The 17,496-nt window shown below is 37.9% G+C and overlaps 1 protein-coding gene across 2 annotated transcripts; it reads right to left on the bottom strand.

Moving 5' to 3' along the window:
• Nucleotides 1-43: 43 nt before the first annotated feature.
• PSTK (phosphoseryl-tRNA kinase) lies at nucleotides 44-10,356 on the bottom strand. 2 transcript variants are annotated; one of them, XM_051981604.1, is made up of 6 exons: nucleotides 9,982-10,356; nucleotides 7,743-8,031; nucleotides 7,066-7,264; nucleotides 2,904-2,979; nucleotides 2,244-2,337; nucleotides 44-1,089 (listed from the first exon to the last, which is right to left on the bottom strand). In XM_051981604.1, the coding sequence occupies exons 1-6, from the start codon at nucleotides 10,309-10,311 to the stop codon at nucleotides 890-892; spliced, it is 1,188 nt and encodes a 395-aa protein (XP_051837564.1). In that variant the 5' UTR covers nucleotides 10,312-10,356; the 3' UTR covers nucleotides 44-889. The 2 variants fall into 2 exon arrangements, with proteins under 2 accessions (XP_051837564.1, XP_051837565.1); XM_051981605.1 differs by lacking the exon at nucleotides 9,982-10,356 and adding an exon at nucleotides 9,228-9,860 and having other exon boundaries at nucleotides 2,904-2,994.
• Nucleotides 10,357-17,496: the final 7,140 nt, after the last annotated feature.

Here is a 17,496-nt window from a genome sequence, read left to right as displayed (position 1 = left end):
AGCTTTAACTAAGCAACAATGTAGCAAAAATGCTGTTCTGATATCTGCAGAGCACTTTAAACATTTGTTTTATTTGATTCCCACATTAAATCCTTTGAGAAAGAATCATTTTGCAGATGAAGAAACCAAGGCTCAGAGAGGTAAATGAATTGTTCATGGTCACACAGTATTGAAGGCAAGAGTCAATCAGCAAACATTTATGAAGTGCCTCCTATGTGCCAGACACTGTTAAGTCTCAAGAATATAAAGAAAATAAAGATAGTCCTTCCCCTGAAGAAGCTAACAATCTAATTCAAACTTGGGTTTCTCCATATTTCGAACCCTAAAACCCTTTCCACTAAACCACATTGCCTCAAAGCAACCTCAACCTAAGTTTATGGCTAAGCAGATCATTCTAGCTCTTCTCTCCCTCAGTAGTATTAGCCTAATACTGAAAGAATCAAGAACCCATTGCAGTTCTCTATTTAAACATTTATCTTCCCTTTATGTTTATTATCTTCGGCCACCTCATCTCTACTTTAATCTGGGCAATTTGGGAACCAATCAGCATCAGAGACAAACACTCTCACTAATTTCCTAGCTAAGTTTTGTTTATGTCTCCTTATTTTATTTTATGCATCTCTCTTCAGCTTTTTATCCTGAGTTGCTTGCCTACAGTAGAGCATTGTGGTACTTCCAAACTTCTGTTGCTTGGCCACGCTCACTGAAAAGCACATGATACACTTTAAATAATTATTTTCCTTTGTTAGCATGCTGATCTTTTAGGATAGTGTTCTTTTACTAGATATATGCTGACCTCCCTGGCTAACAATTCATTTTAAACTGTTGATCTTTAACTAGTTTGTGAATGTTTGCTTGAAAAAATGATCCATCCACAATGCAAATCAATTTAATACTCATTTGGAATGTATTTCTGCACAATATTATCTCTCTCATAATGAAATAAGCGAATGACATCTGAAATGCTATTTTGATGAAAGCATGAAATTCTTTTACTATTTCCTTGTCGTAGATCTTCCAAAAAATCTGCCTTAAGCTTGTTAAGTTCTTCTGCTAGACGTTTCAGCTTGTAGGCACTCACTTTTTCATCTAAAAGAAAAATACAATCTTAAGCAATTTTTACAAATTAAACAAATACAGCCTATTTATATATTGTCAGAACTCTGGAGGATAGGGAGAGGCACAAAGTAATTATTTGGAATAGAATAAATAATGATCACTTGTTGGGCAGTTATGGAGACAAGAGACAAAAATGTTATGTGATACAGGGCTATTAACTGAAATTATTCAAACAAAAGAAATTTGTTTAAATAATAGAGTTCATATATTTACTCCTACCAATGAAATAATGCTAGACAGAAGAAATCCTTATTTTGATAAAGAATTCACACAGGTGAGTCATCTTATTGGTATAAAATATAGTAATGAACAAGAAATTCCCATTTGGGAGACAATTTCTGGAAAAACATCACCCAAAGGTTATCAGTGATAAAGATAATCTGACCAATGGTTGTTCTGTTGTGGCCTGAGCCCATAAAGTCACCTGGAAAACTTATTTTGGTACACAATTTGTTATACTCTTTTTCTGGTACAATTTCATGTTCAATTTAGAAACCAAAAAAAAAATGTAAATACCCAATAAAAGTGCCCATAAATTAAACATGATTTTACCTTTTGTTTCACTCTGCTGTACATTTTCCTATATGATAGGGCATTTAATTTGGCATTTTATTTTGTAAGCCAAACCAGCAAAATAGTGCTTCACTTTTTTTAACATGTTGCTCAAAAATGGATGCTACATTATATAAGATGAATTAAGTTTACATATGATAGTAAAGCTCTTTAAGGGAATTTTATGAAAAATGATTTTTCCAAAACATCAATACCCCCAATTTAATCTGTCAGATTCTGTGTGGAGAACTTATGGAACAACATAGACAAGAATCTCAGAGAATGAAAATACATGGATGGATTATAAATTATGTGTGCAAGACCCACGTTAAAAAGATCAGAGGTTCTTTGGAGTAATTTATATTATAAATTCATAGTTCTATGACATAATGTTTGAGGCCTGTATTAGTATTTTGCAATTCTGCAATTTAAAGTTCTAGCTAGAACTTGTTTTGGAGATGCTATCAGAATGAAATTAAAAAGTCAAAATTTATATTAAAACATTTTAGGTGGCTGATTTATTTTAATCTTACATATTAAAAGAGCTAATATATATCTATATATTTATATACCTTTGGCTTTCTTCATTGTCTGAGAGATAATTCTTCTGAATTTCTGATCAGCTTGATGAAGAGTATTAGTTGAACAAATAATTCGATCAGTTTCCTATATAATATAAATAATATTGCTATATTAATTCATTCAACAAACATTTAAATGCCACCTGTGTAGTATAGACTATAATATACAATCCAAGTTTGATTAGGCATTCATTAAATATTGCTCATAATCAATGAATTTGTCCCAATATAATTTTTAAAATCAAAATAAACAAGTAATGAAAAGTTTCTATAAATACATATACAACATGGGCAGTGCAGTTACTCCTGGGTCATTACTTTCAACTCAGGATGTCATTATTTGTTCTGCCTAGACTTGGAGAGAGAATGGTGCCCAAAGAATGTAAGAAAGTTCAAGGTAAGTAGTTTTTGGAGTCATTTAGATATTGCAAAATAAGCTAAGCTGTAAATTATGTTCCTGAATGCATTCTTATAAAGTGACTATTGTAAATGAATATTTAAAAATACTATATGAATAAGTACCTTTTTATTTAATATTTGATGTCAACATTTTATTTACAGTTCATCAATACAACCTGGCATAAATCATCACTAAATAAAAGAGCACTTCTTCAAATCAAAACTAAGTTGTATAAAGGAAGAATTAATTACCTTTTGTTCTACATTTTCTTCAAAATATCGTATTGGATTTTTCAAAGCAGTAATCAGTAAATCAATCACTTCTACGCTGTAAAAGAATTTACTATTTAAAAAAAATGAAACATACTGTTTAAAAACTAATTGGTGACAATAAAGTTCAATTTTAGGAAAAAAAAGTTGTAGCTCAAGCTTCTACAACTAATTTTTTTATAACTTTCTAAAATAAAGATCCAAAATATGGGCTCTCAAAAGTCATGAAACCATCTTTTTAAAAAAAATTAGAAGCATTTTAAATCAAAAAGTCTTCAAAACTTCAATTCTGGCATCAAAAAACTGTAAAGTACCTACCTAAGGCATGAAACACTTAAATGCTGCTCATTTCGCATAATATATATTGATTGATATGAATTAAGTACCTTCCAGTAACATAACACTTGTATAGATGACCTCATGTTCTTACTCTTTTAAAAAAAAAAAAAAAGGCAAAAACATCTGTCTCCTTTATTTCCAGAGATGAGGTATGTGTTATCATCTTTTAGTGGAGGGGAGAAGTGGGCTGGCTATAGATTTTTTTTTTTATCAACAGATAAACTTGAGATATCCTTGATGCTGAAGATAGAATGTGTAATTCTGTATTTCACTTAAACTAGGGAGAGAAACCTCCAAATGGGAAGTTCTTGGAAGTCACTTAGGCCAACTCTTATAATCTGATAGAAGAAACTGAAGGATGAAGTATCTTGCCTGAAGGTACAATGATGGAGTAGAAAAGGCAGGACTAGGACCCAAGTCTCTTGATTCCTAGCTTAGTGTTCTTTCTATCACATGATATTCAACTTCTAGCACAGCCTGTTTTACTGAACAAGGAAATCCAAACGTCCCACCTACCCAGCAGTTGAACAAGCACAAATACTGCCTAGCGGTATAATGGTTCAGGTTTCTGAGACAACTGATAAATTGGTATGTCAAGGTTACATGACTCATAGATTTAACTAAGGATCAGAGTTAAGAGCTGGGGTAAGGACTACAAATTGACAAGGCATAATGGATAGAATAGTAGGCCTGGCATTAGGAAGGTGTCAGTTCAATTCCAGCCTTAGGTGCTTATTAGCTATGTAACCCTGAACAAGTCATTTACCCAGTTTGCCTCAATTTCCCCATCTGTGGAATGGGAATACTAGCACCTATTTCCCAACATTGTTGTGAGGAGCAAATAACTGAAAATATTTAGTACAGTGCCTTATAGTATAATGTGACATAATAAGCTCTTTGTAAAAGTTATTGTTATTGCTATTGTTATTTTTCCCTGCTTTTAGTAAAAAATATCTATTTTGAATATCCTCAAGTAGCTGGGGATGACTGCTTTGGCATATCACAGGATCCCTGAATCTGAACTAAACAAAATGTATGTATTTTTTCTGGGAACAGGCAACCAATTAATTATGCTGAAATTACTGAAATCATATTAATAATTTGAATATGTCACAATTTCCCCATCTTCCCCAATCTAGTTTGTGTAAAATATGAACTTATACCTAACATTATTTTTCTGTGCACATTATATAACTATATGCTATGCACACAACACACACACACACACAATTTTTTTTTCTTTGAAAGATATCTCATTTTAGGAGAATGAATATAGTTACCAAAAAAAAAATCTCTTGACTATGTGACCCTGGGGGCCTGTCACTTAACTTCTCAAACTGATTTCCTCAACATAAAGTTATTGACCATAACAGCACCTACCTTACAAGGTTATGAAGACCAAATGAGATGATATATAGACAAGGCCTTTGTAAACTTTAAAATGCTCCATAAATGCTATTACCATTATATTTGTTATCAGCATCACTACAAATTTGTGCTACCTAATTTTAATACCCCTATGAATGCACAACTTTTACAAATAACAGGTTCTCACTTCTTCTAGTTGTTTACTTATTTAGTCATATCTATACAGTTTTCTTGACAAAGATGGTAGATATGTTTGTGATTTCCTTCTCCAGTGTTTCCCATTTACAAGTGAAGAACTAACACAAATGTCAGAGTTAGTAAATGCTTGAGGCTAGAGTTGAACTCATCTTCCTGATGTCAAGCCCAAGGCTCTATCTACTTGTCACTCAGCAGTCTCTTAGATTGTTTCAAATCTCCTTTTCTACCAGCCATTATTACTCATCCAGGGAAATCTGGCTTCTACCCAGTTCTGTGACAGTACTCTCTTCAAGGTCTCCCAATGATCAGATCTTAGCTGCCAGAACCAATGGTCTGTTAATTTTCATTCCCAACCTCTCTGCAGCATTTGACCTTTGATGAGTACACCACCTTTATGTTCCCACCTCCTTTGATTTCTGTAACGATTCCCTCTTGGGTTTTTTCCTATCTGCCCAACAACTCCATTTGTCTTCACTTTTATCATCTTTCTTCCCCTTCCCTATGGATGGATGTATCTAGTAACTCTCTCCTTAGTATCTTCTCTTTCTTAACTCTCTGCTTTAGTGATCACCTTCTTAATTACATGACACTCAAACACATATACCCCTGCACACCCACATATATCTCCAGCTCTGATCTCCTGCCTTAATTCCAAGTCTATAATTTAAATAAATTACTAGACAACTTTATCAGACAATGCAAATGAACATGTCCACAAATAAACTCCTTGTTTACCCAGAATATATCTTTCCTCAACTTTTTTTTTTTTTTTTTGGCACCAAAATCTTCCTATTATACAGGCTTGAAATTTCAGTCATCTTTAGCTTTTTTCTCTTATATCCAACTAAGTGATAAGTGTTATTTATACTCTATCAATCGACTGACATTTATCTCATGAATTAAGGTTTATAATGTTCTTGACAAACACATCTCATTTGCCTTTCATGACAACTGTGTGAGGTAGATAATATGTATATCATCTCCATCTTACTATGAGGAAACTGAGTGAGATTCAGTGACTTGGTGATGGTCATCTAGCTAGTAAATCTAGGTTTCATTTACCTCTTTGGTGTCTCTCCCATGTCTTCTCCATGCACACTGACACCAGTATCCTTCAGGTCTTTGTTACCTCTCACTGGTATTTCTGAAATCAACTCGAAACCATCTCTTTGCCTCTGGTCTCTTCCCTCTCCAATCCTTTCCCAGAACTTTCACAATTTTCCCAATGCCATGAGCCCTTTCAAAACTCTTCTCTGGAGGCAGCTAGGTGGCACAATGGATAGAGAACCAGCCCTGAAGTCAGGAGGACCTAAGTTCAAATATGGTCTCAGACACTTCCTAGCTATGTGACTCTGGGGCAAGTCAAAACGGCAATTGCCTCGGGAAAAACAAACCAAAACAACCTCTTCCCTAACTCTTTGTAGTGAATAAAATACACATTCTGATTCTGGCTTTGCCAGTTCTGATTTACCTTCCTCTCTTGGATATACTTCTAGATTTTGTCCTGTTCTCTTCTCCACCCAATACAATAATGTAGAACAGAATGTCAAGCAAATATTAGTGGATTCCTATGAGCAATACAGTGTCTGAAAACCACAAGTGAACATTATATTACAGCGTATTTTTGTTTGTTTTGTTAAACATTTCTCAATTACATTGAATCTGGTTCCCTCCTTAGGCTGTGAGTTTGACATTTCTGATACAGGGTACCTTTATGCCTCAAACAAATCTGTGTCTGATGAAATCTCTTCTTTCAAGGTTGCAGATGCCCCTTCTTCAACAGAAACCTTTCCAACTCCTTTTCTTGATGAAAGGGGAACTTTCCCTTTTCATATTTCTTGTATTACAGTCTAGACCCAAATAGTCTGTTATTTGCATGTCTTATCTTCTCTATTAAGTTGCATTTTCTACCCAAGAAGTACATAAAATGCTTATTTAATGAATTAACTGGGTGAGAGGGAGAAGTATTTTACAAAGCTAACAGTGAAGGACTGTAGCTGCAGGAAGCACATAATTATCACAATTCTTGAATGCATGAATAAGAAACCCTCTAAGTTTCTTGTAATCAATTTGTTTAAGGACAAAGATTTTAGGCAGAATTCTAAATAAACTTGTATCTATTCCACTATTTGTTGCAAATCCTTTTATAGGCAGTCACTGTAGAATGTCTCAAGGTTGTATTTAGAGATATAATATCTAATAATATATTCTAGCAAAAGTCTTGATCATCAGAACATACTTGTCATCTGAACAAGGTCCTGTACTCCTAACAGTGAGGCTGTTGTGTTCCCATGCATTTTTCTGAATATTTGGAGATTCTATCTTTCTTGCCATCAGCTGTATGGTGTCATCAGGTACTGGTTTACTTCTCTGCCGATTCCTTTCTAGACAGGACTCAATTGGACAATCTAAAAATAATTGGCAAAAGCCTGAGGAATCTAAAGATTTAAAAGAAAAATATTCATAAGTAAATGTTTTGAAATCAGGAGATTATGATGTATTGCTTTTTAAAAATGTAGGCAGTAACTATAAAATTTGAAAATTTATCTCACTTTCAAAAAAGTCAATATCTCCAGCTCTGATCTCTAGAATTTAACAAACTTCTTAGGCAAACTAAAGCACTGCCAGATTTGAGGGAATTCAATATAATGACTGATATTACTATCATTTTCTTATAAGCTAATATTCATACTGAATTTTCAGGTTTGCAAAGTGCTTTACATATGTTATCTCCTTTGATTTTCAGCTATTATTAAAACCATTTTACAGAAGAGGAAATTGAGGCTGAGTTTAAATGAATTGTTCAGGAAGTATCCCTGGCAGATTTTGAACTCAAGTCTTCCTGATTCCAAGTTCAGCACTTTGCCTACTGCATCATTTAGTTACCAGGAAACAAGAAAAAGTACAGTAAATTACATTTTCGAGCCAGTTGGTAGACTTCATATCTCATGCTCTGGTAATAAAAATTGTCATCCAAGATTAGATATAAAGGTTTCAAAGGAGCTGCGTTGGTTAAACAGTAACCCTGGGTCTTTCCTGTTCCGGAAGATATAAGACTTTGATTTTTCAAACAGTCGACAAAACTTTCCCACATGACTTCAGTCCTCAAGGTTGGGGCAGATAATTTGCATCCATTAATGATGGCCATCAAGAAATGTTCAATGTACATCAAAAGTTCATGTCGGAATGATTTCCACTGGGATGGCTACAAAAGATAAAACATACGTTTAATAGTAGGTGATACTATGATCTATGATACTATGATAAAGATGAACTCTAAAGTGGGTTATAAAAGACAAAAAAATACCAAGCTCCAAGAAATACATTCTTTACCATTATTCTTAGACAAGAGACAGACTCAAAAAAGACTCTCCAAAATTAATAATCTAACTGTGGTGAGAGAGTCTAGGAGGGATTATGCAAACACAATGACTTTTGTATGCTTAAAATACTCTTCAAATTGAAAAAAATCTAAGAGAATTGTCATTCACAAAACAAGATGGGGAAAAACACAGGGTTAAGAAAAACTAATTCTAAGAATGGCACATTGTGCAAAACTATTTCACAAAGCTTGGGAACAGAGTGGTAAGAGAAGGTACAAGTCAGACCATCCACACCACAGTCCAAGGATTATGGGAATGCCAACATTTGAGAAAAACTAATTCTAAGAATGGCACATTGTGCAAAACTATTTCACAAAGCTTGGGAACAGAGTGGTAAGAGAAGGTACAAATCAGACCATCCACACCACAGTCCAAGGATTATGGGAATGCCAACATTTGAGAAAAACTAATTCTAAGAATGGCACATTGTGCAAAACTATTTCACAAAGCTTGGGAACAGAGTGGTAAGAGAAGGTACAAGTCAGACCATCCACACCACAGTCCAAGGGACTGCCAACATTTAGCACTCTCCAGAGCACACCTGTATATACTTCAGCTAATCCCGTTCTCCAAATGCGCAGGAGATAAATGATCAGGGACCCAGTTTGTAAAGGACAAATAACCAAGAACCCCCGCCAACAGCACAGAAGAGAGTGAATCTGGAAGAAGACTTGGGCTTCAGTCGGGGAAGAGCAAGGGCCTACCATCTCTGAGGACCTAGGGCACCATAGTACACCTGAGTGACCCAAGCCCACTCCAGCCTCAGGCCCCGATTAGCTGTGCCGGGGGAAGCTACTCCTGCCTTTCCCTTACAGAACAGGGATAATAGCAGCTACTACCCAAGGTTGTTTTGAGGCTCAAACGGTCACAGTAACTGTGAAGCTCTTAGCCCTGAGCCTGCATGGCACAGCTTCAGTGCTACGTAAATGTTAGCCGTTATTATTGTCACCTCCAATATGGAGTTAGTAACAATGTATGCTACACCCCTCACAGGGTTGCTACAGGGAAGATGGCTTACAAATGGGGAAGAGGCCAGATGAATGCATGCCAAGGACTGACAAGAAAGCGGCCACTCTGGGGCTCCACCAGGCTTCCCACCTTGGTAAGCTTCCCAAGGGCTTCTGGGAGACCTGGATATCGGGGCTGGGCCTGGAGCTAGGGACATCCACGGGCAAGGGCAGCCTCGGACACTAAATTGTGACGGCCCTCAAATCGCTTATCCTTTGTCTGCAGCTTCCTCATGAGTGACAGGGGGTTACTAATTAATGCACTTCCCAACTTGATTGTGGGAATCAAATGAGATATCGGTAAAGAATTTAAGCCAGTGCCTGGCATACAGTGGAAGCCAATTAAGAGTTTGCCGCCTTCTTTGGGCAGTGACTTAACGTTCTTATGCCCCAATTTCCTCATCAGTAACAGGAAGGTATTGGTTTAGATTATTTTTAAACCCAGAGTTCATTAACTTTTTTATTAACTGCATTTCCGTATAATTAGTTTTCCTTATGTATTTTGTGTCTTTAAGTATTATTAATAATAGCTAGCATTCATGCGCGAGAAACCATTTCCTGGGTCCACGAATGAAAGGGAGTGGAAATAGAAGTGGTTAAGTAGCAGCTCCTGGCCTAGCACTTGTTCCCACCCTTGGGAATTCCTAAAGAGGTACCCAAGAAGTCCAGCGCCCCGGAAGGAACCAAAGCTCCCCGAAAACTCGAAAGCGACTGCTCCATGGTCTCCTGAGACTGCGTGCCCGCCCACCTCCGGCCCCAACAAACCAGCACCTGAGCGTTCTCGCCCTCGAGGAACGCTTCTGGGATGATGTCATCGTACGTTACGACGGCTACGTCCCAGCCCTGCTTCCGCCTCAGCTGGTCGCTAAGAAAACGAGAGAGAGTAGATTTGCCTGAGGCTGGCAGGCCGCAGAGAACGCAGAATCCCAGTCGAATCTGCCCCTCACTTCCGGTGTCCCCGGGGGATTCTCCCCTCTTCATGCTAACACGAGGGAAAGAACCCGGGCAAACAGGGTCCTGAGACGGCCCCTGGCGCACATGCGCAAGGCTTACGACCGAGCGTTTCTTTGCGTAGTTTGATGGATAGGCCTTCATCCAATCACAAGAAACTGCGTCATTTTTCTCAACCCCCCTCCCCCCAGCACTAACCATGCTAATTCAGAGTTGCAGGTGGAAACGACAACTTGTTTGTTCTAACTTTCCTTCCTCCTTTCCCAAAGGCTGGCTCTTCCTATCATCTTTTTCCTTTACATCTTGCCAAGCGCCAGCCGAGAATTCCTGCTTTCATTTCTCTTGGAAATGGGGGAGAACTAATGGGCACGTGCTATTAATGTACCGAAGAGAAGGTAGAGCAGACGCAGAGTCGCCCTCTCCTCCCAGGAGAAGGCTGGGGCCGAGAGGGGGCGCCAAACCCCGAGCCAGTGTTTTCTTGGAGTGGAAGGACCCCTGCCTGTTGCACCGCTGTACGAATGGCTACAATTTATTACGAGGAAACAAGCCAGAGAATCAAGAATACTCGAGTTCAAGTTCTGCCTTGGTCAATGAATAGTTGTGTGACCCTGGCTTCATTTCTCTGCCTCAGTTTCCTCAGCCATAAAATGGGGATAACACAAGCAGCCTCCCTTTCAGGGTAGCTTGGAGTGACTCAAATGACAAAATTGTTAGTACAGTTGCCTAGCATTTAGTAAACACTAAATATTGACTGCTATCGTCTTCTTAAATGAGATATTTGTAAAGCCCTTAGCAAACCTTGAAGCGATCCTTATCCTCATCATAAATCACTAAAGTGCGAGCCATTCGCCAGAAAGCCTCTGGGCGCGTTGGTTCCCAGGTACTTAAAGGAGGAAGAGCTTAATAAATGAGACCCACCCACCTCTACACCTGAAGCTCCTCTGGCTTGAATAATGACTACGCAGCACCAACAGAGGGCGACAGGACACAGTGCTTTGGCCGCTGGAGGCTGCCCCTGCAGCCAGCAGCCGCATTCCGCCGGGGAGCTATTTAAGTAGTTTTCAAGAACGTGTTCTGCAGTTATAAAAATCAAAATAAATAAAGTGTTTCGTATTCCAATTTCCAAAACACGTGCATGAAAAATTCATCTGCTTTGAAAAGTCCGAATATTTCTTGCCAAAATTATGTTATTTTGTAGAGTCCCATTGCGGTGTATTGTGGCTAAAAGTGCCAGATTTGGGGTCAGGAAGATTTGGGTTCAAATTATTTCTTAGGCACTAATTACTTAGTACTGTGAATCTGGCCCAGTCTCAGTTTCCTCATCTGTAAAATGAATATACTAGTACTTACTTCACAAGGTTGTTGTGAGGACCAGATGAGATGGCATGTATGTATGTGTTTTGCAATCTTTAAAGAGTTGCTTTTAAATTTTTTTATTTATGAACACGAAAAATCTTTATCTGGTCATAAATTTTACGCATTCCATCTTTTCTTACACCTTAAGAAATACCTTATTACTTTGTCTTCTTCATTGTTACCTCTCCCCACCCCCACCCTCACCCCAGCACCCACCCTTCAGATTTTTTCCCTAATACTCCTGCAATTGTTCCTATTGCTTTCTCTTATCTAACACTACGTTATGGTCTCTATTGGAATCCCTTCCTCCCTTGCCCATTTACTGCTTGTCATTGCCAAATCCTGAAGCTTGGGAAACCTTGAGCACTTAGTAAAAGGAAGTAGGGAAGGGAGAGCCCTCGAAGGAAGTGGTGCAGGCAGCTTCAAAGGAGAGGTCAGCAGAAGCAAAGGGCAGGGATTGCTGTGGCTTCGATATTGGGACTGTGTGGAGGTGGAATGTAAGCCAGACAGAACAATGCAGAGGTTGTCACTCATTATACTGCCTCTTCCCTTCATCATGTAGTCCACCAGCCTATTAATCCACGCTTATTTGATTTGTTTTTAACATTATCTCCTTACCTACAAGAGCTACTACTTATGGGCTAGATCCCACTACTAATCAGTAGTGTTCACTTCTGACCTTGACAGGTTAACTCCTTTAAGCAACCTAGATCGCTTCTCTCCCTCCCCACTTCTAGTAGGATTCTCTTATTGTTGCTGAGTTTTTAGTGAACATGAAGAAGGGACCTGGAAATTCTAAAATTCCTTGAAGGAGAAAATCTCCTTCAACTCTGCCTCAGTGAGGGACCCCGCCCCGGGGAAAGTGAAGGAGACAGTTTCTTTCTGTTATCTAGCAAAAGGAATTCCAGTCCTATTGAATTGAAGGAACTCATTGAATGCAAACTCAGCTCAAGCTGAAATCCAGCTTGAGCTGAGCCAATTTGGGCTGTCCCAGCCCCCACTAAGACATTCAATATAATACCTTCCATCAACTAAAGTCCTTTGCAGATGGACTTTGGCAGCTCCCTTTACTGCCAAGACATTCTGTCCACTGAAAACTGCATTCTCAGTACAAAACTCCATTTTCCATGTTATCCTCTCTTTACCTTCACCTAGTTCCCTAACCAGACTTTATACCTCTCTGTCAGGATTTCTAACCTTACTTCCCAATCCCTATAATTAAACTTCTTTTATCAATCTAGGTTTTCTAGTCTGTAAATTCCTTTACAGAGAATCTTTGCACGTCTCCCTCCAAGGGAGTTCCCCAAAACTTCCTACCTTTGCGCCAAATCCCAAGGGGGTACAGGGGAGCTAAACCTCTCCTGAACCCCAGACCTGCCACTAGACCTTATCATTTAACATCTCTCACAACCAGAAACTCTAATCTCATTTTGCTTCCCTAAATCTAGACCTTATCAAGCACATCCAATCAGCATAGTCCATTGCTGCTTGAAATCCCCAAATTCAAGACATCCTTCCTTCTCATTTTCTCCAATTGTTGGGTCATAGGTGGGCATTACTGTACCCATCACTAATCATTTTTTCTTTAAGTCCATTTGCTTTCTGTTTTTCCATTTGCTTTAAGGAAACAGATTTTCTCTATGAGACTGTGGTTTTATTACTGTACTGATTTCTTTGTACATACCAGGGTAATCATGAGCTACCCAAGGGGAGAAATAGATTTCATAATTTTGGAGAACTTCCAGCCTTAGGGCTCACAGTTGTACAGAAAAGAAATTTTTACTGATTCATATTTTTTGTAGCTTCTCAAAATCAAAATGAGTCTGTGAGTCCAGACCAACACTTAGACTTAATGAATTTGAGGCAGTTCTGGTTGGAAAATGGGCTGAAAGTTGGCTGAAGTTAGTGTTTTGAAGGATATGAACAGAAAAATGTTCAATTAACTAAAGCCATCTATAGTTATATTAAAAAAAATGCTCTAAATCACTATTGATTAGAGAAATGCAAATTGAAACATCTCTAAGATACCACCTCATACCTTTCAGATTGGCTAAGATGACAGAAAAAGGGAATGATAAATGTTGGAGGGAATGTGGGGAAACTGGGACACTAATACATTGTTGGTGAGGTTATGAAATGATTCAACCATTCTGGAGAGCAATGTGGAATTATACCCAAAAGACTATAGAACTGCATAGTCTTTGACCCAGAAAGGATACACATGTGCAAAAATATTTGTAGCAGCTCTTTTTGTGGTAGCAAAAAAATGGAAAATTAGTATATGCCCATCAATTGGGTAGTGACTGAACAAGTTATGGTATATAAAGATTGGAATATTATTATTCTATAAAAAATTGATCAACAAGCTGATTTTTGAAAAGTCTGGAAAGATTTACACAAACTGATGCTGAGCGAAACAAGCAGAACCAGAAATACATTGTACACGATAATAGCAAGAGTGTGCAATGATCAACTAAGAAAGACTTGGTTCTTCTCAGTAGTTCAATGATCCTAAGTAATCCCAATAGACAGAAAATACCATCTGTATACAGAAAAAGAATTTAGGATACTGAATGTAAATCAACATGCTGTATTCACTTCTTTTTTCTGTTTTTTTTTTTTTTTTTTAACTCTCCCATGGTTTTTCTCTTTTGCTTTGATTTTTCCTTCCAAATGATTCATTAAGCAATGTGTGTTAAAAAATAATTTATTAGAAAAAAAAGGAAGTTGGTTTTTTGGAGTCTGTTGCTTGAGACGATTTCTTTTCTCATCATTTCTTTCTGATAGTGTTGAAAGGAGGAAACTTTTGTCCTTGAACTGAGGGACTGAGAGTGTTTACTAATGAGAAAATCACTCCTGACAGAGAGAAGCTTGGGAATGACTAGTACTTCACAAAGTGAGTCAAGCTAAAAGGACGTAACTAGTTTCCCTCCTTAGCAATCTTCTACCTCTAACCATTATTAGCTATACTTCAGTTTAACCTTTCCTCAACTGCTGGAAATCTTCCTGGTTCCCAGTTCTTTATATATATGTGTTGATATATTTTTTGGTTCTTTATTTATACTGAATACATGCATACTTCACAGTCACTTGGTTCTAGAAAGGGCAAGATATAGTTCCTTTTAGCCCACATAGTGTATGAATTCAGTGTAGCATCTTGTTTGTGAATTGTAAAGCCACATGATTCTACAAGCCCATTCCCTATAAATTTTATACTCTGTAGTTTTTGAGCTTTACTTTTCAGTAGCCTCATTGGGCTTTCCCTGGTTTTACTTGGTAGGAAGATGATATTTGTTAGTCGATTCTGGATCTTATTAGCATTTTTCAACTTTTTAATTGCTTTTGGCCTCGATTCTGGGTATTCCCCTGATGTAACCTAGGCCTTTGGCTTTGGCAAAATTTAGAGATTCCTTTTGGGGATTGCACTGGAGTAGGAGTCTATTTGGTTGCTCACTGTTAAATTTCAGAGCAGAGAAGAATGTTTGTACCAGCAAGTGAATATAAGGATCTTAACAGGTGTCTGTTGAATAAGCTTATGCTCATCTGGAGTAATTTCCATGACTTGAGACTGATCTAAAAGTCACTTTGGGCATAATTAGCCATTCCACATAAATATATTTGTGTGCCAACCAGGAAGAAGGGCATGTTCACCTGCTAACTAAGAAAAGGGATGTTAAGTTAAGGGATTCTGCCTAGAGGAAGTACTGAGGCCATCTCCAACTTTGATGCACAATAAGTTTCCTGCCACCTTGAGTAAGGAGCAATGATTTCAAGCTCAGTTCAAGGACAAAAGTTTCCTCCTTTCAACACTATCAGAAAGAAATGATGAGAAAAGAAATCGTCTCAAGCAAGAGACTCCAAAAAAACAACTTCCTTTTTTTTCTAATAAATTATTTTAACACACATTGCTTAATGAATCATTTGGAAGGAAAAATCAAAGCAAAAGAGAAAAACCATGGGAGAGTTAAAAAAAAAAAAAAAAACAGAAAAAAGAAGTGAATACAGCATGTTGATTTACATTCAGTATCCTAAATTCTTTTTCTGTAAACCTTACTGGAACAGTAAGCCTGAGGGTCACAGCCAGTGGCTACTTAAGCAGAGATAAATAGGGAGGGCCTCTTACCTGTGAGCAAGTTGCTGAGTTGCTGGATCAGTTCTTTTTTGGTAGATACCATGCATACGCAAAGCCCCCAAGCTGCTTCTCTGAATGGTGATTGGGAATTGTCTATTCTTCACACACTGATCACGCTTGCAAAAATGTATATCAACAAGGCTGAACAGCATAATAAATTGAAGATTTTTTTCCATACTCTGTGAGTCTCACTTTATTCATTTTTCTCTGAGATCAAAGGGCTCATATGCTTTGAGCTCTTAAAGGCAGACATATCAAAGGGACATGTCCCATTTGCCATCTTCGATATTTACTTAACTTTTATCTATCAAATCACTTTCTAAATCTTTTTCCTCTCCAATAAAATGAAGATGTCCGACTAGATTGATGAGGGGAGCCCTGAAACTCTTTTCCTCTCTCTGACTTAGGGGGTGAGCCATGAGGTAAAGCATGTGAAAAGCTCCATAAAGGAAAAAGTCTCTTTGAATCTTGGCCTCTGAAAAGAACCCACCCAAGGGAAACAAGACAAACAACTTCATTCTGTTTTCTAGGTAGGGCTTGTTGAGTCTGGAGTTGGAGATTCTAACCCCATTGAATTTGAGATTCATCAAGAAACATTCATTCAGTTCTCAAATTCCAGCTCAAATTCCACCCATTAGCCCCCATCAAGAGCAATCCCAGCTTTTGCCAAGATTTCTATTATAAAAAGAGCCAATTTTAAACTCAGTCTTTGCAGAGGACCTAACATGCATAGCAACAAGCCTCTGCCCACTGAAATGATATTCTCTTTCAGCGTTACCCTCTGTTAACTCTCTCACCTAAGACTTTATACCTCTTTGTCAGGATTTCTCTACTAGAAACTTTACTTCTCTGTCAGGACCTTGCCACTCAGAATTCAGTCTTTCTCTTCATGCATAGGAAAAGCTGACTTCCCAATGCCTATAATAAACTTCTTTTAATCAGTCTAGCTTTTGGGGTTTGTAAATTCCTTTACAAAGGACCTTTGTGCTGCTAGAAAGGGGGTTCCTACAACTCCCTACCCTGTGTCAAATCCAAAGGGGATTTAGGGGAGCCCAATCTCTTCATTTGGTTCCCTGATCCCCAAACGTGCCACTAACCTCATCATTTAAACCCTAACCCTAATCTCATCAAGATGATTTCCAAGGTCCCTTCCAATTCTAGGTATAGTATCCTATGTGACATCACATCTGAAGTCTCCAAGTATACTGACTTCAGAATATTTAAATTCAGTGGAATCTAGAATTAAATTTCCAAAATGTCATTGTACAAAGCTAGCATTTACACAGAAATTTAAGGTTTGCAAAGTGTTTTACATTTGTCATCCCATTATAATGATTTAAGCCATTGACATTTAATTTAGTACATTTATGTAATGTCCGGGCTAGTTCTCTGGAGGACCTCGGGATCAGGCAAAGTCCTTGGTCTGAGGGTGGAGAAGTGAAGGAAGCAGGAGAATCTCCACGTGGCTGGTCAAAGATGGAGTGGACTCTGGAGTCTGAAGCCTGAAGTCTTCTCTGGCTAAGAGCTGTGGCTAACAGAGCTATGTTCCTCCCTCAGCCCTTAAATCCTTTAGTAGGATTACCTCACTACACCACATTAAGCATGCAGCCATAAGCACCATGCTGTAATTCAAGTATACCTTTTCAGAGTTCCCACCCTACACATTTACATATAATTTCAGATTTTTATTAAGTTAGGAATCCTTTAAGAGCCAATATCCACTTTTACTAACTACTTTATTGTTTCCCTATCAAACATATTAACCAACAAAAATTATCTGCTTTCCCCAAAATTTACTAGTTCACTCTGACATTGCCAGTCTTTAGCACTAAATGATTTTC

This window comes from Antechinus flavipes, chromosome 2, assembly GCF_016432865.1.
Source record: "Antechinus flavipes isolate AdamAnt ecotype Samford, QLD, Australia chromosome 2, AdamAnt_v2, whole genome shotgun sequence".
Taxonomy (NCBI): domain Eukaryota; kingdom Metazoa; phylum Chordata; class Mammalia; order Dasyuromorphia; family Dasyuridae; genus Antechinus; species Antechinus flavipes.
Note: the sequence above shows the minus strand (reverse complement) of the source record. Positions and strands in the feature narration are given on the sequence as shown.